General features: G+C 43.9%; 1 protein-coding gene across 13 annotated transcripts in view; it reads left to right on the plus strand.

Annotated features, from left to right (window-relative positions):
* SLC5A6 (solute carrier family 5 member 6) overlaps positions 1-22,918 on the plus strand; it is a 383,801-nt gene that overhangs the window by 239,817 nt on the left and 121,066 nt on the right. For 7 of the 13 annotated variants that reach the window (XM_078650008.1, XM_078650013.1, XM_078650012.1 and 4 more), the window contains exon 15: positions 2,994-3,115. In XM_078650008.1, coding sequence (XP_078506134.1) covers positions 2,994-3,115 — 122 coding nt within the window. Of the gene's footprint in view, positions 1-2,993; positions 3,116-10,377; positions 14,716-22,918 lie in introns of those variants that run through there. The other 6 variants (XM_078650001.1, XM_078650002.1, XM_078650004.1 and 3 more) reach the window with 1 other exon arrangement.

A 22,918-nucleotide genomic window follows, 5' to 3' on the forward strand; every position in this document is an offset into this window, starting at 1 on the left:
TTTCTTGCTTTTGATGTACCAGGTTATTTAGTGCTCTAAAATATTAGAGGAGTTCACATGTGTTACTGAGTAGAGTCATGCATTTTCTTTTATTGTTGTGAACCACTATGTGCTCAAATCATTTTGAGGTGTTCTTTTCAGAGGATTAGTTGTCCTAATATTGGATTTATTGAATGTGTAGTTTGAGGAGCCACATCAGTGCTCATTTTGAGGCGCTCCATTTCTTGATATAAACTCTGAGGAGTTAGGATTTATTTGATGTGTAGTTTGAGGAGCCACATCAGTGCTCATTTTGAGGTGCTCCATTTCTTGATATAAACTCTGAGGAATTAGGATTTATTGAATGTGTAGTTTGAGGAGCCACATCAGTGCTCATTTTGAGGCGCTCCATTTCTTGATATAAACTCTGAGGAGTTAGGATTTATTGGATGTGTAGTTTGAGGAGCCACATCAATGCTCATTTTGAGGTGCTCCATTTTTTTATATGAAATCTGAGGAGTTCAATTGTTCTATGTTATGGAGAGCAGTAAGTTATTCAATTCTCTTGATATATACTCTGAGGAATTCAATTGTTTAGATTGATCAATTCTCTTGATATATACTCTGAGGAATTCAATTGTTTAGATTGATCAATTTTCTTGATATGTACTCTGAGGAGTTCAAATTATTTCATGTTATGAAAAGCCGCAGGTTACTCTATCTGGCTTATATGAACCACGCAAGTGCTCTAAGGTTTTAGAGGCGTTCAGTTTATTAAGTTTAAGGAGCTGTTGTTTGCTCTATTTACAAATATATTTATTTATCTAACCCATCCATTTTCCTTCTTGTGGATGTTAATATGTATCATATCAAAATTTTTTCATTCTAGTGGATTTATTAAGTTATGCATCAAATCCAAATTTTCCATTCTAGTGGATTTAATTAAGTTGTGCATATAATCCATAATTTCCATTCTAGTAGATTTTGTTATATTATGTAATATAACATATTATTTATATTTGATATGGAAGTTGTGAGCTGTGTACTACAACAAAAAATTTAAGTTTAAGGACCTTGTGTTCAAGTTGTAAATTATAAAAAACATCTGTCTACAATTTTAACTGTTATTTAAGAATGCAATGTAATGTGTTCTTTTGGTCATTATATTTGAAATTGCAATCCTTATTATATTTCAACTGTTATATGTAAGAATGCAATGAAATGTATTATATCAATTTATTTATTGTTTTATAAAGAAGGGGGATGTGTTACATCTTGCTTATGCTTTACATATCCCTTGCTTGAATATCCCCATTGCCTAACCACTGCATCTTGTAGAATGTTTAATGACACCTTAGAATGTTGGTACCTGACTGCTCTGAGTAAAGGCAATTGATAGAGACAGGCTGAGCAAGAGAAGAACTGCTCCTGGTGGGGTTTTTATTATTACATCTATTGATCAATGTATTGTTAACTTAACTTGGATTTATCTACAATAAATAATACCTGCATTATATACTGGATTTAAGAACATTATTTGTTACACCAGGGAGTACCTGGCTTGGCAGTTCAGCTGGACTGTTCCCATGAGGCACACGGTCAAGACTGATTTGCATATGGCTGGGTCCAAACTCGGATGGTGAAGTGAGCTCAAGAATGATGATAATCGATTCTACCCAGATCTGTGAGTGTCTGAAAAGTTTCAGCACTCTGTCCATCATCTCTTTGTTTTTGCTACGTTTTTCTCCAAGGTAGGAGAGCACACTCCTTCCCTAGGGCCCTTTTTTGACTTGGGACATAGCAGGTGCTCACCTGAATCTGTCCGGTGCCCACCCTTTTTGCTAATTGGGTGCTAGGGACTAGTGGCTAGACCTCAAAGTAGCCTTTCTAAGTCCAAGATACCTGGGAGAGCATGGACATTTCCCAGGCCTCTACCAGGCGGACAGGTTTCTGCTCTAACAACCAGTTACTTTCTTTTGTTTCTCCCTGTCATCTTCGTTCCTAGCAGCACTTTGTCTTCTTGGCGGAGGGTTTTGCAAGTTATAGCAGAAGCCTACAAGTGGTTGGTGGAGATACCTGAGCCAAATATTGCAAAACAAATATCCCGCCTCCACCCAGCATTAGTTGTTTAAGGTTATCCCAAAAATCACTATTCTTAGTTTTTCCTAAATGGCAAAAAGGCGTCTCCTCAATCCGGCCAGTAGAAAGAACTGTTTATGGGAAGTACCTGAAAACACAAGTGAAGGAGAGGAGAAGGGTAAGACACTGTATGTCCCTTCGTTCATTACACATAACACAAAATATTTGTACTGGACCTCCCTTTCCCCACCAGTAGATCTACTGAAACTCAGCCAATCGAAGAAGAGGGCATTTCCAGACTATTTTTCAGCCAAGTTATACAGTTAGGTGAATACTAAAAGAATGCAGGCTCTGTCAATTATAAAAGTACCTTAACCGTGCCTACCTTATGTAGTAAATGACAGGATGTGTATGATGAGAGAATGGATTCTGATATGGGTTGAAAAAAGTTACATTTGTGAACACAATCGATATGTACATTGTTCCACTTTTTTGTATAAATGTCTTTGATCAGAAAAAAATTGAAACTTATTTGCAAAACAATTGAAAATAATGGTTTGATCATGTCAGTTGGAAAGCATGATTGACTATCACAATGGTACAAATCAATCAAAAAAAAAATATTTATAAAAAAGTAATATGTTTTGAAATTGTTTTTAGTCAGGTTACTGAGCACTTAGAGCTACTGCAGAAGATATGCAGGTCAAGTATGATTTTGTGTTCTTGTTGTGTCCACCGCATTACAAAACACCCCTTCCTTAGCACATAGAACTACTACAGATACCTAAGCAAATAAAAACGTACGATTGCAACACGTTGCTCGATTTGCTTTCTATATTCCTAAAGTCACTGATGGTGAATTGTGTGTTTTTGTAAAGGTAATGTGCTTTTCCTTCTGAGTAACTGATTCCCTATTCTCGGTCCTTGTGTTTCAGGCTCAATGAAGGGTAAAGATGTGAATCCTAGAACGATTTATCATGTTCTACCTAAACTTCTGTTTTTCCTGCCGGATAAGTACAAGGAGAACTTGTACTTCGGTGTTCGCCATACCAAAGAGGTAAGCAGACCTTCTACTACATAGATGGATACAGTGTACTTTGAGGCATCATGGGTGAAGACCACATCAGAATGTAGCCCTTGTAGCATGTTTTGCTGTAAATACACATGCTCTGCAAACTCCTTGCCCTCTCCGACTCGGACGTTTGCAAGTTGTTTTTCTTCGAAGAAGACTTTAGAGCCACGGGATGCACTGTGACTCCAGCCTTTGTGGCCAGTGCGCATGGACACCTACTTCATGTTACATTGTTAAGCCTGTCTGCTCTGTGCCACAGCTGCCAGGAGGTTGAGCTCAGTTTTGTTTGTGACTTTAGTGGTTCACCCTGACAAGGACTGTGATTATTATGTGAGGTTAGTGATTAGCCCCTTCAACTAATAACACAAAGCTGTGCTGAAGATCAAGGGCAGTAGTGACCGTGCCTGGTTCTGGTAGTTAGTCTGACCACACCAGAGTAGAGTCTAAGATCCTTGGCCTTGCATTCAACAGGACTGGAGGAGAGACTCCTGTCTTCTAAGGTAAAACCGTTCTTCATTGCAGCCCCAGGGTAGAGTAGCACAACTACAGCAATATAAATCCACCTGCCCTTTATGTAGGCTACTGCACTCTATAATGGAGTCTACAGTAGAATACAGGAGTAGAGAACTTGATGAAGGAATATGCATGCAGTTAGAAGAGAAGAACAACAAATCCTACGTACTAAACATCTCTAGAGAAGGTCACTTCACCATTTTAACTGATCCACTATAATCCAAATATGCATAGTGCATTTATAGCAAGAACAGCACATTAGTGTGAGTAATTATGGTAGACTATACTACAAAAATACATAATACACAAATGACAGGAATAGCATAATAGTAATGTATGAGTGAAGGCAAGAATTACTATGTGTTTTAATGACCAATAGTATAAAGGCTTTATTGCACATCGCAGGCATAGTCTTTGAACTACTTAGGTGTCACAGACGTTAGACTAAACCGCCCTTTATTGCCCTTGATTCTTTTTGGGAATCTGCAGAAGTTTTTCTCGGCTTTTATGTCTACAAGTACATTTTTCAGTCTGACTATCAAAGGTATATTACATTACCCACGAATCCTGTGATCCGTTCCTTGGACAGCATGAGCATAGCTCCATTTGAAATAACTTATAAAAATCCTGGGGCACACTCTCCTACGTGCCCTTAAAAGCATTTTCCTTTTTAGAATTTTTTTGATTTAGATATTAAAAACAAACACACTATATACCTTGACGCTTTACAGTTTTACACATCCATGAAACTATAGTAAGCTTGATTTCTATAAAGCACTTCTGATGATAGTTCGACTGCAACTTCTCAACTTTTGAATATCCCCAAGATGCTAGACTGGATCCATAGAATTTGGTAGGGTGCTCATAGGTGGCACTGTGAGGCTCCGCGATGACTCCATACTGCCCTAAAAGTGATGGAAGAGAGCAGCAGATAAGTGCCACCCCTGCTCACTGATATCAGCTACTTTCTTTCCGCAGCTTCTGACGCAGATCCAGCGCTCTCTTTCCACCTTGCTAGTCTTCTGACTTTTCTTGAACAGTGTGATAGGAAATGATATCCCCACCAAAAATGACAGGATGCAAGTTGTGCTAAAATTGCAGGAAGTCGTTTACGGAGTCACGTGAGGTGTGGCTTTGGTGCATGGACTCATAGTTGTTTCATAAATGTATCCAAAGGCGATTCGAGACCCGGAGGCAGGCAAAGGTGTATTTCGTCAAACACAAGAAGTCACAGTCTTCACTCAAGTCCATCTTCAAGTCACTGTACCAGTCACTGGGCTGTTCCCAAAGACTCAACTTCCCCCTCAAAAATTAGAGCTAAATTCAAGTTCAAGCATAAGAAAGCGAAGCAGGACTCAACCTCATCTTGCCACTCTTGACACCAAAGAGAAGGCTTGAGGACATCAATATTTAAGTCCCACTCCGTTGATGTCACCAGACACAGAACTTATTCCTCAGTTGGTCTCAACGTGCCTTAGATCCCAGGCTGTCTTCGATTCTGCAGCACGTCGATACATTCAGAGACACCATGTTGCAAATCTTTGAAGTGCTTTCAGCACTTTTTTAGGTCTCACAGATCTGTAAAGTCGATCCTGTTAGTTCACTGCCAGTGGGCTGTTCTCCGTCACCGTCAGTTTCTGTGGAACTCCGGTACTGACTTCCACTCAGACACTGCAGACAGCCGTGTGCTAAAGGTAAATTCTTCTAGGGCCGGCCATTATGCTGGTTTGAATACTTTTCTGTTACCTACAAGCTGTAGGCTTTATAAGGGAACATAACTTAAAGCACCACAGTTCCATCAGTAGTACATTTAATTGTTCTAAGCGGTACTTGAAAGTTGGTTATCTCAATTCCCACTCTTTGGTAAAGCATACTCCGAAAATTATTGAACTCAGACATACGCACAGACTTTGGTAACCTAGCTATTTATGAAACCTGGCTTAAGGAATGCCTCAAAACTCACATTAATGCATTTCTCCCCCGCGGTCATATGGTTAGTGGAAATAGCCGCCATAGAATAAAAAAGTGCGATGGATTGCCTTTAATATTCTGGGACACTTTGAAAATAAATCAAGGCCGGTATTTTAAGTTAGCCTTTCACATATTCTTTTGACTTCTGTTGGATTCAACCACAAACAGTCCCAGGCCATATTGATACTTTACCATCCTCTCTTGCCCCCAGTCACTTTCTTATCTGAATTCTTAGATTTAGTCACAGCCTTAGCTTCCTCCCATAAAACAGTAATCATTGTCTGAGATTCTGACTTCCATTTGAGAACACCAATGACCCTCCCCCCCCCCCACCCCGATGCAATGGAATTACAGAGTTATCTTTGAGATTGTGGCCTATCTCAGAAAATTCATTCCTGTACACATACTAGAGAACATATTTTAGGTTTGGTGTGGACCCTACTATGCACTGCCATTCTCAGGAAACTCTGCCCCTCACGCCAGGACTGGCCTTTATTTTTATAACTTTTCTCTTGAAAGATGTGCATACAGTAAAAATATCCCAGATCCTCCTATAATAAGGTGATCTTGAAATAAAACAAATCTAAAACGTCTGCAAGAAACTTATTCAAATCCCGCCCCCCAAAAATAAATATGTTCTAGTTCCATTTATGCTGAGTGTTTTAGGTGGGCTTACAATATTGTTCGTATCCTCACAAATGAGAGAATTTGCTTACATTCAGTGATGGCCGCACCTGTTGGCACACAGGAGCACTGCTACAATATTCTCTGGATTGAGTCTGACATCTCTGGGCTAGTCTAAGGTGAGGAATCTGCGGTTAGCTAGAGTATCCGCCAGAAAAGGCGTTGCTGAATGTAAGCAAGATTTTCTTCCAATAAGACCTAGCACCTTAGAGATTATCTAACTAAATACTTTAACATATCGTAGCAAATTTCTGATGGATACTTCTAATCGCAGAATCTAGACTGGATCAGAAAGTTTTACCCAGCATTGCTCACGTGATGATGGAGCTGCATACAAGGCACATCAGCACCTTTCTTTCCTCTCCTTTATACGCAGATGCAGACCTCGCTCCCAAGTTTTTCCTCTTAAATTGACATGTTCTCTTTTTTTTTTTTTAAAACACTGCTCTCTGTAATGGAGTCAGAACTAAAATATGGAATACAGTGGGAGAGATTGGTGAAGAAATATGCAACAGGAAGAAGAAGACTGCGTACACTAAAAGGACCTCATCTCTTTTTTTGTTGTCTGTGCCATTGCCAGGATTTGCACCCTGATTCACAATTAAGTGGCATTTTACTCTTGATCCAACCTGTCTCACTTGCCCTGCATGAAGGATCAAATCGGTGATCAGTGGAACCGCGACTTGCACAGGAGGTATCGGTGACCGCTGGAGAACTGAGATTTCTACTACCACCCTGATATTTTTGTGAGACAGACTTAATTCTTGCAAGGTATTGAGGCGCCGCTGCAGTTTACAGAAACCTCCCATTGGAGGGAGGATCCCTGCCTAGTCAAATTATGACCTTCCACATTTATGGTTGAGCAGAATCTAAAGTGAGAGTCTTTTGTTTAATTACAACTTGTGGAATTACTCTTCCTGTAACGTTTACCTTTTCCATAGAATATTGGCTTGTCGGCTGCCATCACATTCCTCAAAGCCTGATTAACTCCAAGCTTTTTTTTTGTTCTGAACCACGCATTATTTCACTGGGAAGGTATTGATCAAAATACCGGACATAATAGTATCTTGTTTTTTTTTTTAAACCGGTAACTCCTATTGTGCTTCTACTGTTTCTAATCTCGATAAACAAAGTTTTACTAGTACCCGTAGTAATGGTCGTCGATATACTGGTCCCTGGAAGATGGAAGGCTGAGTCAGCTACATTTGAGGTCCGCCAATTACTGCATAGTCCGCATCAAGTGCACAACTTATTTGAGCAATCTTTCTCGCAACCATGCTTCAGTGAACTGCTTCTCTCAGACTTCCTTCTCAGACAGCAAATCGGTTTTGGGAGATTTTGATTTTAGCTGCAGTTCGAAACAAACTGGACTTGAAAAAAATTCTGTTGAGAACTAACTGGATAATATGATGGATCTCGGATATTTTGACTAACCTCAGATTCATTATTTTTTTTATTCTTATTTTGTCTTGGGGTGGTAATCTTGTTTTTTTTTTATCATAGTCTCCGTTACTCAACCTTGGGGCTGACTTTGTTTAAAAAAAAAAAAAAAGAAAGAAGGTCAGCAGTGGTTTTCTTTGCTCCGAAGCCCAGATGGTCCAGTCGGTCTGCTGCTTGTTCTTCTGCTTCAGTCGCTAGATTTATTGATCTTTTTGGCCCTGAGCTCATGCTCTATTGATGGGGGAGAGTCACGCACATCCACATTAAAGACAGTTGTTCTATATCATTTTAAAGGGGAGTCCATTACCCTTGACCTGGCACAAGGAGAACCCCAATACACAACCACGAAGGCAGGGTAGTAGACGTTTAGGAGCAAAGGAAAGATATGGAGATATAAGCAAGAAAGCTATAACTGAAACAACTAAGACAGTATATGACGCAGGTGGATTCTATTTTGACATCAAATTATGGTCTATTTCCGTCTCGCAGCTAGGCAGCTGTACACCATATACAAAGTGTCCCCGGGTTCCACACTGGCTATGCAAAGCAGGACAAAACAGCCCGGTCATCCCGTAGGTGGGAGGCTGCAAGTTGCACTGGTCACAGCCTGCTCCTTCCACCACCCCTTCACAACCCGCTTCCACGTTATGTCTTCACCCCTGTGGTTCACCAATCCAGAGTCTGTGTTCCAAGCTTCCGCTCCTGCTCATGGTGCACGGCTTTTGTGCGTCTTTTAAACCTTCAATTCTCCAACTCCTCTTTAGTCCTTCTGCTCCAGTGGTAATCCAGTGACCATAAAATCCCCATAGGTACAGCTCCTCCATGCTTCTTTGGGTGGGGAACAGGAAGCTGTAACCCCAGTAGGGCAGCCGACTGAAGAGCGTAAAGCAGAGCTCGGCCTCAGCCAACAAAATAACGTGGATAGCCAGCCACAAAGGGCTTGGGGAACGGGAGACATTGGTGAATAAGAGTCACGATCTGCAGTGTCATGGAGGAAGAATGTAGATGCAGAAACACGAGCAGGTAGGAGGAATGGGGCGATGGGCAAGGATGCACACGCGGCTCATGTGGAGGGCACGAGAACAGCTAGCTGCTTCTGCAGTGTCTCAGCAGTCAAGCGGTTATGCTGGTAATGCCTCAAGCAAGCATCTAACGGGGTTGTTGCTAGTTTGCACTGTGATGGGCATTTCATGCTAGTCAGCAGAACAAAAAAGCACACACTCAAAGATGTCCATTGACAGTTCAGTTGCTGGTGCCACCAAGGTCTTCATGAAAGCCAGGCAAATGTGTGATGCTGGTTTCTGCTGCTCTCTGTAATGCAAGAACTCTTGCTTCTGGCTCTGCTATCAGGTGGTTTGTTGTTTGCGGCTCATTGATTGATTGATATCCCTGTCCTTAGATTCATAGTTCTTTACCTGCAGAAAAGAAAATAATACTGACCTTTTTTTAAATGCTTTTTCAGTGCACATAGCTTCCATGAAGTCAATCACCCCCTTGCTCTTTTAGAGTTTCCATCTGTGACCTGTGGATAAACACAGTGAGACTTGCTCTTTATCGTGACATCAGAGCCTATAGATACTTGGATGCTTAGTCTATAATGATGTGGATATGCAAACAGGGTTTTAAAAGTAATCAGCTAAAATTCAGAGTATGTTGACAATACTGGTGCCCGTAGACCACTGTCGGTGGTCAGTTTCATTCTCTATCTCTGTGCTGGTTTGTTGGACAAGGTGGTATCATTGATGGGATGCTGAAAGGGAGGGGGAAGGGGGGAATTTCATAGGTTTTAAAAAAGAAAGAAAAAACCTGGCAAAAATTATAGCTGCTTTTGGCTATCCCGTGATTGAAGTTTGTAACAGTTACGCAGGCCCTGATTTGAGGGTCCTATATGTAACAAGAATTGTAGTTCTACTGGTCTGTTTCGAACAATGGTTGACCTTTGGGGTATCTGGTTTGGATTTAATGGTGGAACCTAAATTGATATTTACAAAATTATGTTTAAACAAGATTGAGGGGGTGAAAAGGCGACGGGTCTGTAGATTCAGGTTTCAACATTTTGACATTTTAAGAATCCATAGTGGCTAAAATATGAGCATTGCCTGTGCAGTGAGAATATATACAACTCATTCAAGACTGAAGCAAAGATTTTGGGAATTGAGCCTGACATCCGTGGTGTAACTGGAATACCTGAGGCCACAGTGCAGTATTCATGGACATGGTGGATCACTTTTCTCATTTTGGTATTTTAGGCGGAGTAGTACAAATTAAGTAACCTCAGCCATTACATATTTTATAAGCTAAATTATCCCAATTTATAGTCTTAACAGTATAAAAAAAACTCTTGGCACTCACTGTTAAACCCGAAGAGTATTATTCTATGTTGTAATTATTTTAAATGTCCACTGTATGGAAAAAGTCCATTAGTGAGCTAGGGGTTTGGTAAATTATTGTTGTAATGTTTTAAAGAATCAGTATATTTTAAATTAAACTTTGACCATCTCTTCTTTCATGTCCACTTTTTGGTTTGTTTATTCTTACTCCTTGCATGATACCTATTGGTTGATCCATTCATGCGGTTTAACATCCTTCTCTCGACTCTTGCTGCACAATATCCTTCTAACCTTTTCTCTACCAACTAGGAGAGTGAACAAACTTTGGAGCAGACCCCTTCCCCAGAAAAGACCACCAACGGTCTAATCAATGGAGACATCAGAGGGGAAGATAGTGCGGACAGTGAAAAGTATGATGGCTATTCCAGAGCGGATGGTGGCCACACTTTTGTTGTACACGAGACGTCCCTCTGAAGAACAGAGGTGGACCAGAGTAAGGAAATGCGCAGTGGATGGGCAAATGAAGACGATCAGCACTCTAAAGACATTTAGACACTGGAAAGCACTGGTACGGTACCGGTCGTTCAGAATGAAACCTGGGACCAATAGCTGCTAAGAGGAGATGGATTTATGTATATTTAATTGTTATCACTGTGAGTGTCAGGCTTGAGTGAATTATTGTCCATCTTCTTTAAAGACAGCCAGTCTCCCATCGAGGTCCTGCTGGCATTTGTCAGTAGACAGCCCTATCTTCTGTCCCCTACTGCGCAGTCTCACCGTGTACCGACTGAAACTCTGCACTAGAGCTTAAAATGGCTCCCAAATGAGACATCGTTGATCTTGAACAAGAACTCCTGATAGTCCATCATTTCTCACATTTGCCCTACTTGTCCAGAGGTGAGAATGGTGATGAATCTAAATGGGGTCTAGTACATGGTGGCTCCTAGTGAATTTTTCACCATTACCTTTGCGATAAGCAAAAACTACATTTTTCAATTTTGAGAATCTCTTGAAGAGTGGATAGGCCATGGTGAGATTCATCCTTTTGGGGTTGGAATGATGAGTGCTCACAATAGTGCCGCAGTTTCCTCTTCTGTCTTGTCTTAAGTTGGGACCTATCGCATTACCACAGCAAGGCAACAATGGTAGTACAGATTGTTAGGAGTGTTGTGAATTGCGTGATGGAAGAACGATTACTAAAGACTTGTCTGATGGAGCCAAAATCTGCTCAGAATGAGAAAAGCTACAGACCCCTGATAAACGCACAAACCTCTGTATTGGTGTCTGTATGTGTTTAAATAGTGTTCATGTAAAATACATGTGTGCCAAATGACATGTTGGGATATCCCAGTGCCTGGTCTCTAGCGATGAGGTTAGAATGTACAATAAAATCGCCGGGCACTGGCCAGAGAACAGCTCTCGGAAGATCACCTGGGAGCTTTGACGGGTTCATTGCCGTCAGTGTTTGAGTTGCACAGGAAGTACAATGGTGTGCCTTTTGTATCCTTTGTCCATTCCTCTGTGCGGCCATGTACATAGTTCTCTTGAGCATTTTGATTGTTGAACATTAATCTCTTGCTTGCATCTGTTTAGATTCAAATTTGCGTGAGATCAACACATCGTTGTACAGTGCCAGGGCTACAGAGTGAGACAATAACACTCGCAACATGTTCCCTACACACTGTCATGGCCCGGCCAGAACTGTGCCATACCTTTCTTTTTGTGACGTCTGTTTTCTGCCATTTTGTATGTCAAATGTGAGATTAAATTCCTTGATGCCATCACAGAACTTAACTTATAGAAGCAGTAAACCATATTAGGTTTCTTTGTTTTTTAAAATATTTTTTGTTCCTCTGGACCTATGCTGACCAGGTTGAGATACAGTAGTGACTTGATGTTGTGTCTCTCTGACATTTCTCAATGTGCTGTTTGTTGATGATTGTTTTTTTGATTAATGCCTTTGCTTTCTTATTGTGTGTGTGAGACTGTGCTGATATAGCGGTCTGTGTTCCTTTGAGGAGAGAAGATTGGAAGTAGTTGTATCTTCCAACATTATGCTCCAACGCAAATCGAAACTTCTTGCTTCCTCTGGCAATACATTGTCTCCACTATGAAATGAAACATTTGGTGCAACAGAAGGCAGTTCCTTTAATGAGTTGAGCCCATTGCACAGAAAAAACCAGGAGCAGAGAGCTACCTAGTTCTGCTTCATAGCATGGGGCACACTGGAAACAAGCCTGATTCTAGGATGTCAATTCAGCTTGGCACATCTCTATCGTACCATTTGAATTCATCTGTGTTGCAGTCTGGGCCTTCCGATGAATAAGTATGTGAATCATAATTGTAGGCGTTGGAGAGGAGAAGATTGCTAACTGGTTTATGGTATCAAGATGAGATGAGCACAATCTGGAGCAGTCGTGTAGTTGGTTTTGATCGCACATGGATTTCAAAACTGGATTGGCTTATACAGTGCTTTATTGAGTCTTGATTGTATGCAAAAGCATAATTTTTTGCAGGTTCTGTTTGTATATACCATGAAATATAAATGTAAAATGCTGCTCGTGTCTCTTGTTAAAGTTGGATTTGTAACGGGTACACTTCCCTAAATTTTCCCTTATTTTTGACAACTTCCTGATCCTTGGAACTCCGGATTCCTGTACTTGACTTTGTTTGTGGTGAACAGAAGACATCTGTGTCTGTGTCTGCGTCTGCACAAGGATTAAGATCTGAGACACGATTCTGATATATTCTAGACACAGACTCGAGGAAATGTAATTGCAGTCCTAATAATTGTGTTCTCACCTTGGCTTTCATGATACAAAATTCCTATTGCAGCCTTCAGTCTAGACATGCAAAGGATGCAGGTGACTGTTGGCTCGAGCAGGTTGTTTTGTGGCTCCTTGTTTTCTGGCTGTACACCTCTGCATGTGGCTGTAAAGAAACTGTATGTGTATGGGTGTTTTGATGGACGTCAATAGGAATGATGAGCACAGTGCTGATGTGGTGATTGGTATGTGGTTAAGTTGCTCATGTCTCTCAGGTGTTAGTACCAACCCACTGTGAAACGTGTTATAATAGAAACATTTTGCAATATCTTCACTGTTTGGAGGTTTGTGGTTATCCCTTTTTTATTGATCATGTCCACAGATCAGTATAGATGATCTACTTCCATGTGCACAGGTTGCCATACATAGAAAATGATTAGAGCTGTTGCCTCAACCAAATGTAATTCCCTGTTTTATGATATAAAGACATTTGAGCTGTGTTAATGATTGGTGTTTCTCATTGGGCCTGGGGGTAAATACCTGTAACATACACAAATGACACCTTGGCACTAGAGTGTGTTTACTACTTTGGCAAGAATTTATTCGTGCTGAAGACCAGTCTTCAGACATACTCTGGCCCTTGCCATTATCTGCAAACGTATAACCTGCGTAAGGAATTTTTGAAATGTATCTGACCTTTGACAACTATGATCTGCGTTCACGATTGACAGTAGACATTGCATGGCCCAGGAGACAGCATTACATTCTTACAGGCATATGATTGGGTTGCTCCGTTACTTACTCGAGGACAGAGGACTAGCATGAGGTGTGTCGCCCCATTCTCTTTCCAGTATAGGTAAAAGGCATATTACACTGCTCACTAGTTCATACATTTTGCTTTGGGCAAACCAGTTCAAGAGTACATGCTCAGGAAGCTGTTTGAACCAGCCTTTGTAATTCTGCCCATATGTATGATATAATTAGCGTTGGTGATTAATGTCACAAACTCCGTGGAAAAGATGGTAGCGAATAATGTGTGATTGCAGATGCATCATCAATTGAAAATTACACAACTTCTCCGTAAATGAAAGGTTTAATGATGGGTTTGGGTGCCAATGTAATATTGATGAAGACATCTTTGTCTCGAGAAATTATTTCCTTTGTAAATTGGCTATAAAATCCAGGTTAATAGATAGTTGCCAATCACAGAAGTATGTTGGTGCCTTCTACAGAAGGTGCCTGTACATTGAGAGTAGGGTGTGACATGAATATCTTTGAAGCACAATAGAGGTAGTATTGTGATGTTGAGAACCATTGATCAGAACCTCAATATATCTGAAAAGTCAGCATGTATGTTTGGGTGACAACAGAAGCAGGAAAACAGACCAAAGCAGCACAACTTGGAATAATAGACAGGTAGTTATTATGAACAATCCTGCCAAACTCAACAGTGGGCATTTATCTTGTTATCTTTAGGTTTAACAATAGGGTTTCATTGGATACACAAACTACTTGATGGTATCTTAAACCTCCCATCTTCTTATAATAAAGAAGCAATATGTGATGATACTTGTGATAATGTATTTTCTGGTACTTGAATAATGCACTGTTTCTTTTTTGTTACCAAAAACCCAAAGCCTTATTGTCTCCAGTTTTCTTTCTTGTTCCTTATGTGATGCGTCAGGATGGGTATATGTAATGCCCAAGATCAAATAGAACTGTATGCTCAGGTCACTGGAGGTGTACTTACTTTGTTTGTGAGGTACTGTCATCTGTATAGAAATTCTCCAGTGGCACTGTGCAGGATATATCATTCCATGATTCGCACAATACATCTGTGCAACGAATATGAATCAAAGAATTAAAAAGATGTTCAAACATTTGCTTGCGTGATTTGTGTTTTTGTTTTCCATTTGTGATTTCCTGTTGCAGCTGGAAATATGACCGCACCTCACTGGAATGGTAGTATAGTAGTTGTAACAATAAACTAAAGTTATAGTGTGCAAACATGCCTTCAAAGCACGCTTAAAGTGTGGAACACTGTGGCCTTTAAATGGAGGCTGGTGATTATGGGGCATCCACCAAACATTGAGGATAATCTCTTGGTTCCCCCACCTCAATTAGAGGTGGAGAAGTGCAGCATTAATGACACTGAAGCCCCCCACTGACTCTGTCGTAAGCCGCCTCAATGGTATGGGCCGACTGGGAGCCATGTAATGTAAGATGGGCCTTTAGAACATTATGCAGACTTAGGGAGCTTTTTTTACAATAGCAAAATATGCAACTGCTCTGCCATGATACTGCAGCCCTGTAAGCATGTTTTCTTTTCTGAAATTGCTTCCACCATATTGGCACTAGCAATAATTTATTGGGAAAAAAATATCAAAGTCCCCCAAAGCACATACAGAAGGTTGGTTGAAGCAGCTGGTCCCCCAGGGGTAAAATGAGACCCTCTGCCATCATCCTATCTCTCCTTAACTACCTAATGGGAATTATCACCAATTATAAAGGAAGGAGATCAAATATGAACAGAAAATTTTCCATAAACATACATTTTCCTGTACCGCAACAGAATATAGAGATTAGGCGTTGGGGTCCCTGAATCACAATACATGAACAGATTAAGATCACAGCAGCAAAAGGAGATGGAGCTCAATAAGACCCTGGGTTGTTTGTCATCTAATGAGATTGAAATAATTGTGTTTTGCAGTCAATGAGGAGCTTCCATTGAGTGACCCTGCATGATGACTATTTTTTTTTTAAATTAAAGTAGAAAGAGCTCAGCACGTAATCTTATCCAGCTGCACTGGAAGGCAGGGTGCACAGTTTCTGGAAGGAGAGCAGTTGGAATAGATGTGCTGATCACTCTGTGCCTTACATTGGGGCTGATATAATAGGAGCTGCTGAGGACTCAAATTTGGTGCTGAAAACTCTTGCCCTGTTGGAGTTTATGTTGTATATTGATAACCAGGTACAATGTTAACCTCATCGCTGCGGCACGAATTCCGCCGCAGTGCTGAACATTCTGATCGCGGGCGTGGACAAGACGGCTCCCGGCCGTCATCAGCACACTCCCACTGTGACTCATGACGGCCGGGAGCCGTCATGAGCATGGAAGAGTTTAAAACAGTTCCATGGCAGCGGAGTCCAGTCAATGCATACTGAGATTGTTGCAGATGTTTGTAAGGGTGAGTTAGACCTCGCATCCTTAGGGTGGTGTTTCCCCAGACTTTTTGCCTCCTGGTATGTCTCTTTTTGTTGGCCTGAGGATTCTGAGCACCTTACCCCTGCTAACCAGTGCTGATGTGCATGTGCTTCTCCCTAAAATTATATTGGTGTTTACCTGATTGGCATATTTGATATACTGGTACGTTCCTTGTAAAGTGGTATATCATATACTCAGGGCCTGTATTTCATATGCTACAAGTGGGCCTGCAGCACTGATTGTGCCACCCACTTAAGTAGCCTTTTAAATCTGTAGCACCTTTGTGTGCAGTTTACTGCCACTTTGACTTGGCATTTAAAACTACTTGCCAAGCCTGAATCTCCCCTTGTATTACATGTAGATGACCCCTAAGGTGGGCCCTAAATGCAGAGTGCTATGTAAGTAAAAAGTAGGACATTTACCTATGTGTTTTACATGCTCGGTGATGCCTGCTCCTCTCATAGGTTAACCTTGGGGATTCCTTGAAATACTTTTAAGCTGTAATTCCTAATTGCAAAGAAGTAACAAGTTTTAATTTTGTATCTTTGGATTGGTAATGACACATCCTCTTCACTGGTAAGGTGGAATTTGGCATTGCTAATTTAGGAGTGGCACTTTTAAAGTGGACATTTCTCTGCTCTTAGCTCTTTGTGTGCCTTCCAGTCTATCTCCAATACACGTATAGGGTTTGGGTGACATTTACACTTTGTGCATTCCCTCAAGAAAGCCACAAAATCAGGACACTCAACTACATCTGCATTAATCTGGGAGAGGTGTGGCGCCGCGGCCAGGGCGACTGACACTGGAATCTGGGGATCAGGGTTCGATCCCCGGCTCCGGCGGCAGGTTAGCCCAGCACCATGCGACTCTGGGCAATAGCTTGCTTAATCTTCCCGACGGCCCCCAGCGCCTAGAGACCCTAACGGGTGATTGTGCGCTATACAAATGTGGATTATTATTATTATTATTATTATTATAATCTGCATACTGATAGGTCATCCCGGGCAGAGGGAACGGGAGGGACTGACACATCTGCGTTGTTAGGTAGTGTCCTGCCCTCACACAAAGCACTGATCAAGTCTCCAGGGTTAGCCTTGTAGGCAAGACTGGGCTGAAAGGGGTCCTGCACACTTCAACGATCCTGCTTTGAGGTCGCCTCCACTTCAAAGGCAATTTTGGGTATAAGTACTGGGCCTCTGACCCATTCTAATAAAGCACTTTTTTGACCTGTACCCGGACAACACTGGCTCTACATCTGCACATTGCTAGAAGGAACTGCTGTCCTGCTAATTGATCTGCTGTGTTGGTCTGCTGCTTGTTGAGCTGCAGGAGGGACTACCACTTTATTATCTGCCTGGCTGACCTGCTACTGTTTTGCTGGGCTGATTTTAAAGAGCTCTCCAAGGGCTATTAGCTTAACCCCAATACTGGAAATTTCAGGGCCATCAAATATTTCCCCCTTCTTACCCCTACTGTGGGACTGTGCTACTTTATGGTAGGTGGTTGCCAACAAAGATCAGAGCATGTCTGATTGCTAAACCTGCTTGTGAGTAAAGCAAGCGCTCCTATATGGCTCCAGTTCTCTTGCTGTGTGTGCCCAAGAACAGTGATTTCCTGTAGGATTTGCTCTGCACCTCTCCAAGACTGCATTCCTGTAATTTCCACCCGGTCCTTCAGCAGCACCTTCCTGAGACTTGATGCCTTGATCATCCAGGCACCCAAGACGCATTGCTCATCTGCCGTCTACGCCCACTGAAGCAGTGCGATCACTGGTCTTCTCTTCCCGGAGGAAGCCAACCTCATCAACGCGGGCCCTGCTCATGAGGCCCACTGACACTTCTGCCCTGTGTTTGTGCCGCCTCATCGACGTTGGGTTCTCCCCCACATCAGGGCCCCCCCACCAACCAGGTACAGTGTGCAGCGGGACCCAGGGGAAACCCGTAGTTAGTTGGCATGCGTGCTTGAGCGGCTGAGATGAACTATACATGCCGGTCTTGGAGAGACCTAGTGCTACCTTGCGTTGTTGGGTGACTAATTTCTCGTATACTTCCAGATCCCTGGCGGGTGTCTCCTGTCTGTCAATCTGGTCCTGAGTGATTGCAACTAACCTGCTAGATGTCAGTCTTAAGTCAAACACTGTATTCTCCTGCATTTTTAAGATATTCGAAACTTGCATTTAATGTGATTTTAAAACGTGCATAACTCAAAGTATACATCTGATTTTATTATTTTGGTCTGGTTTTGTTTGGAATACAGAAAGCTATTTTTTTTAAACCTGTGTGGAGTCTTTTTGTGGTGTATTCATTGTTACTATGTTTGTGTGTGTCTGTGTTGGATAAATACTTTACACATTGCCTTTTGAGATTAGCCTGCCTGCTCTGTGCCAAGCTACCAGAGGGTGAGCACAGATTATCCCAGTAGTATATCTAGCTTACTCAGACTAGAATGGTGGGTTATGCCTGGCCTAGGTGTATACCGTAGCCAACCAGAAACCCCATTTCTGTCACGGTTAGCGGACGACAGGCAAACCCACGAAGAGAACAAGCCACTAACCTTATGTGTCTAGCCAGCGGGGACCACAGCTTCGAGAAAGTCCTCCCAGTTCCTATTAGTACAACCCCTTCCTGTGTGAGGGTACACACCAGGGACAGGCAGTACTCCAGAAAAAGGGAAGGGAAAAGCAAGACAGGGTGGTTGTTGAGAAGACGCCCCTTCCAGTCTGGTCACGGGTCTGAGAGGTCTTCCGATGCACAACTGTTCTAGAAAACAAGAACACCTTATTAGACGCTATGCGCATATAACGCGCTATAGATGTCAGGGGAGGTTAGGGGAACACTTACTGAATGCCCACTGGAGAACAGTCTGCAGTGAGTACTGTATCGGGCGCGGTTCTATAAGTTCCACCACCGCCCATACACAAATGGCCGAAGGGTTTCAGGCTTAGGTTCCTGCAGGTCAATAACCGTTCCGTCACGGCTCACCCCACATTCTAGTTCAGGGTTGGAATCCACACCCCCAGGTAGTAAGCGTCACTCCTGATTATCAATGCGCCACAAAGGTCCCAACACTGAATGTACAAAACTATAAAGGTGTACGGTGTCAAAGCGTTTCAGAAAAGTTACCGAATACTCAAGCACGGCCGTGCTTACTGTACTAGGTCCTACCTCGCCAGCGGTGATTGAGTTCATCGGCGGGAAGGCAAGCGTCCGCTCCCTTCTGTCTCTGCATCCGTAGCGGGAAGGCAAGCGTCCGCTCCCTTCTCTCTCGGCGTCTTTTGCGGGAAGGCAAGCATCCGCTCCCTTCTGTCTCGGCGTCCTTTGCGGGAAGGCAAGCGTCCGCTCCCTTCTGTCTCGGCGTCCTTTGCGGGAAGGCAAGCGTCCGCTCCCTTCTGTCTCGGCGTCCTTTGCGGGAAGGCAAGCGTCCGCTCCCTTCTGTCTCGGCGTCCGTAGCGGGAAGGCAAGCGTCCGCTCCCTTCTGAAATCGGCGTCTGCACCAGCCCACACTCAAGTGAACGGTTACAACGCCAGAGCTTAACCAACCGGAAAGATTGACAAGCACCCGGTTGTTCTTGGGAAGTATTTTTATGGCTGCTCGGGAGGTAATTTCCGGTTTGCCCGGACCCAGGGCGTTCTGGGTGTTGTAGTGCTTCCGAGGTCTCGACATTTACGAGCCCTGAACCGGCATTTTCGGGTGAACGCTACAGAACCCCCTCTCAAGGACCGCCGACCCGGCGGTCGCCCCCGCGTCCCTGGATGCTCCAGGTGAAACTGCGCCACCAAGTCAGGGCAATGAAGGTTCCGCTCAGGTTCCCAGGTCCTCTCCTCAACCGCAAATCCTTTCCAACTCACTAGGTATTGGACCCTACCCCGGTGCAGCCTGGAATCCAATAGTTCGTCTACCTCATATTCCTCCAAACCCTCCACCAGTACCGGAGGACAATGGACAGGCAATCTGGTATCAACGTGACAGGGTAGGAGGAGGGAAACGTGGAAAACGTGGTGTAGCCGCCAGGAACGGGGGATGGCCAATCGAAGTGCCACAGGGTTGATGACTTCCTCAACACTATAGGGACCTATATACTTGGGCTTCAGTTTGTTTATACCCCGGAGGTGTATGTGTCTTGTGGAGAGCCATACCTTGTCCCCCACCTGATAGGCCGGTTCAAGACAGCGTTTCCTGTCGGCAAAACGTTTTTGTGAGGCTTGAGCATCAGACAAATGATGTATCGCATCAATCCGAACAGCTTGGAGATGCGCATGATGTTCCTGTATGCTGGGCAAATTGGAAGATACCGGCCAGTCAAAGGGGAGAATATTAGGGTGATATCCCAAAAGACAGAAGAACGGGGAACAACCCAGGGTGGAATGTTCGGAGTTGTTGTAGGTAAATTCAGCTAACCACAGGAGGGTGACCCAATCCGTTGTGTTCTGCAGGATAAAACATCGCAGGTATTGTTCTATGGTCTGGTTGAGCCGTTCAGTCTTGCCATCCGTTTGCGGATGGTAACTCGTTGAGAGCCGGGCATCAATGGCTAAAGACTTGCAGAGGGCCTTCCAAAATTGGGATGTGAATTGTGACCCCCTGTCCGTAATGAAGACGCTAGGAATCCCATGAGCTCTGACTAAATGTTGAAGTATCACCATTTCCAGTTCAGCCGATGTCGGCACGCCCTCCAATGGTACAAAATGGCCCATTTTGGTTAAATGATCGATGAGTACCAGGATCGTTGTTTTCCCTTGACATACGGGCATTTCCACAATGAAGTCCATGGAGACGGTGTGCCAAGGTTTAGGGGGGATTGGAATAGGCAGGAGTAGCCCTGTGGGTTTGGTATGTTTTGCTTTACTCTGAGTACATACCGAACAGTTCCTGACGTATTTCTTGACGTCGTTTCGCAAGGTGGGCCACCAGAACGACCGTTCAATGGTGGCTATGGTTTTGTATACCCCCCAATGGCCCCCTAACACAGAATCATGGGCCCAATTGAGCACCTGCATATGTAATCCCGGGTCAGGTACATATAACGCATGGCGGTAGTACAGAAGATCATCGATCTGTGACCGCCCTTGGGGCTCCTCTTGTAGCCAGGCCTGGGCATCGACCTCCGTTAACGCCACCCTGATGTCCTCGATGAAGTCTGTGGACGTGAGCAAGGCAATGGTGTTTTCAGGAAAGGACCCTTCAGGTAAAATGGAAGGCGGTTCCTCTTGGACGGCCGGCTGTAGGTCTTGGGAGTCTTGATTCCGGGAGAGAGCATCGGCCTTTCCGTTTTGTGGTCCGGGACGGTATTTAATGACGAAGTCATAGTCTGAGAAAAACAGGGTCCATCTGAGTTGTCGAGGTGTGAGGGCTTTAGCTGTTTTCAGGAACAACAAGTTCCGATGGTCCGTGTATATCTCGATGGTGTGCCGGGCTCCCAGTAGGTAGTGGCGCCATTCCTCACATCCTCTTTTAATGGCGAGCAGCTCTTTATCGGTGATGGAATAGTTGACCTCACTCGGATTGAGTTTTTTGGAGTAGAAAGCAACAGGGTGGATCTGCCCTGTCGTAGGGTGGCGTTGTGATAACACCCCTCCCAAGGCGTATTGAGACGCATATGTTTCCAAAATGAAAGGAAGATGAGCGTCCGGATGGCGCAAGATAGGTGCTTGGGTGAACCGTTCTTTGAGTGTCCGAAATGACTGTTCGGCTTCATCACCCCACACGAACGGAGCGTTTTTCCTTAGCAGACGGGAAATGGGGTGGATAATCTTGGAGAAGTCCTTAAGGAAGCGCCTGTCATAATTTGCAAAGCCTAAGAAACTTTGCACAGATTTGACGCTCTGCGGAGCTTTCCAGTTCGTGATGGCCTCTACTTTCCCGTCCTCCATTTGAAACCCGTTAGCATTTATCACGTACCCTAGGAAGGACACCTCAGTAGCATGGAAAAGGCATTTCTCCAACTTGGCGTACAAGTCGTGTTGCTGCAAGCGATGTAAGACGTCCTTCACGTGTTTCTCGTGTTCGTGGAGGGTACGTGAGTAGACGAGAATGTCGTCGATGTAGACCAGGGGTACTCATAGTACGGCCCGCGGGCCGGATGCGGCCCGGCAAGCCTTCCTTGGCGGCCCGCGGACCTTCGAGACAATCGTACCTGTGCTTAAAAAAATAATTTATCAGTGTTGGCAAACACCGCCGCAGCAGTGCTGGGCTCGGAGACCTTGATAATCACCGCTCCCCCGGCCCCCACAGAGCAGAGGCTTTGTTGTATTTCACCTCTTAGCGCCTCTGCTCTGTGGAGCCGGGCGAGATGTTGGTCAGAGTGGAGATGCAGGGGCACTACAACAAAGCCTCAATAATATGTAAATGGTCTTTTAACGACCTGCTAAGTACTTTGGTGCGACTGATGGATGGCTGTCTCTTTGCCCCCCACACACCCTTAATCACCCTGATGCGGTGTCCATTCACTCACAGTCCTGTGGACACTCCTAAGAAGGGCGCGCGCAAACTGCATTTTAGTCATGAGAAACTTCTTGCCAGATAGGGATCTTTCTGTGTGTGCGCTGAGGAAGCTGTATCGGCCCGGGCTGAAGGCTGACACAGACAGACACACACAGTGAGATGACAGAGGGGGAGGGAGAGGGAGAGCTGGATGGAAAGAGAGATGGAGAGGGAGGGCAGGAGGGAGAGAGGGAGGGCAGGAGGGAGGGAGATGGAGGGCAGGAGGGACAGGGAGGGCAGGAGGGAGAGGGAGGACAGGAGGGAGGGCAGGAGGGAGAGAGAGAGGGAGGGCAGCATGGAGGGCAGGAGAGAGAGGGAGGACAGGAGGGAGAGAGAGGGCAGGAGGGAGAGAGAGAGGGAGGGCAGGAGGGAGGGCAGGAGGGAGAGAGAGGACAAGAGG

Source organism: Lissotriton helveticus, chromosome 6 (assembly GCF_964261635.1).
Source record: "Lissotriton helveticus chromosome 6, aLisHel1.1, whole genome shotgun sequence".
NCBI lineage: Eukaryota > Metazoa > Chordata > Amphibia > Caudata > Salamandridae > Lissotriton > Lissotriton helveticus.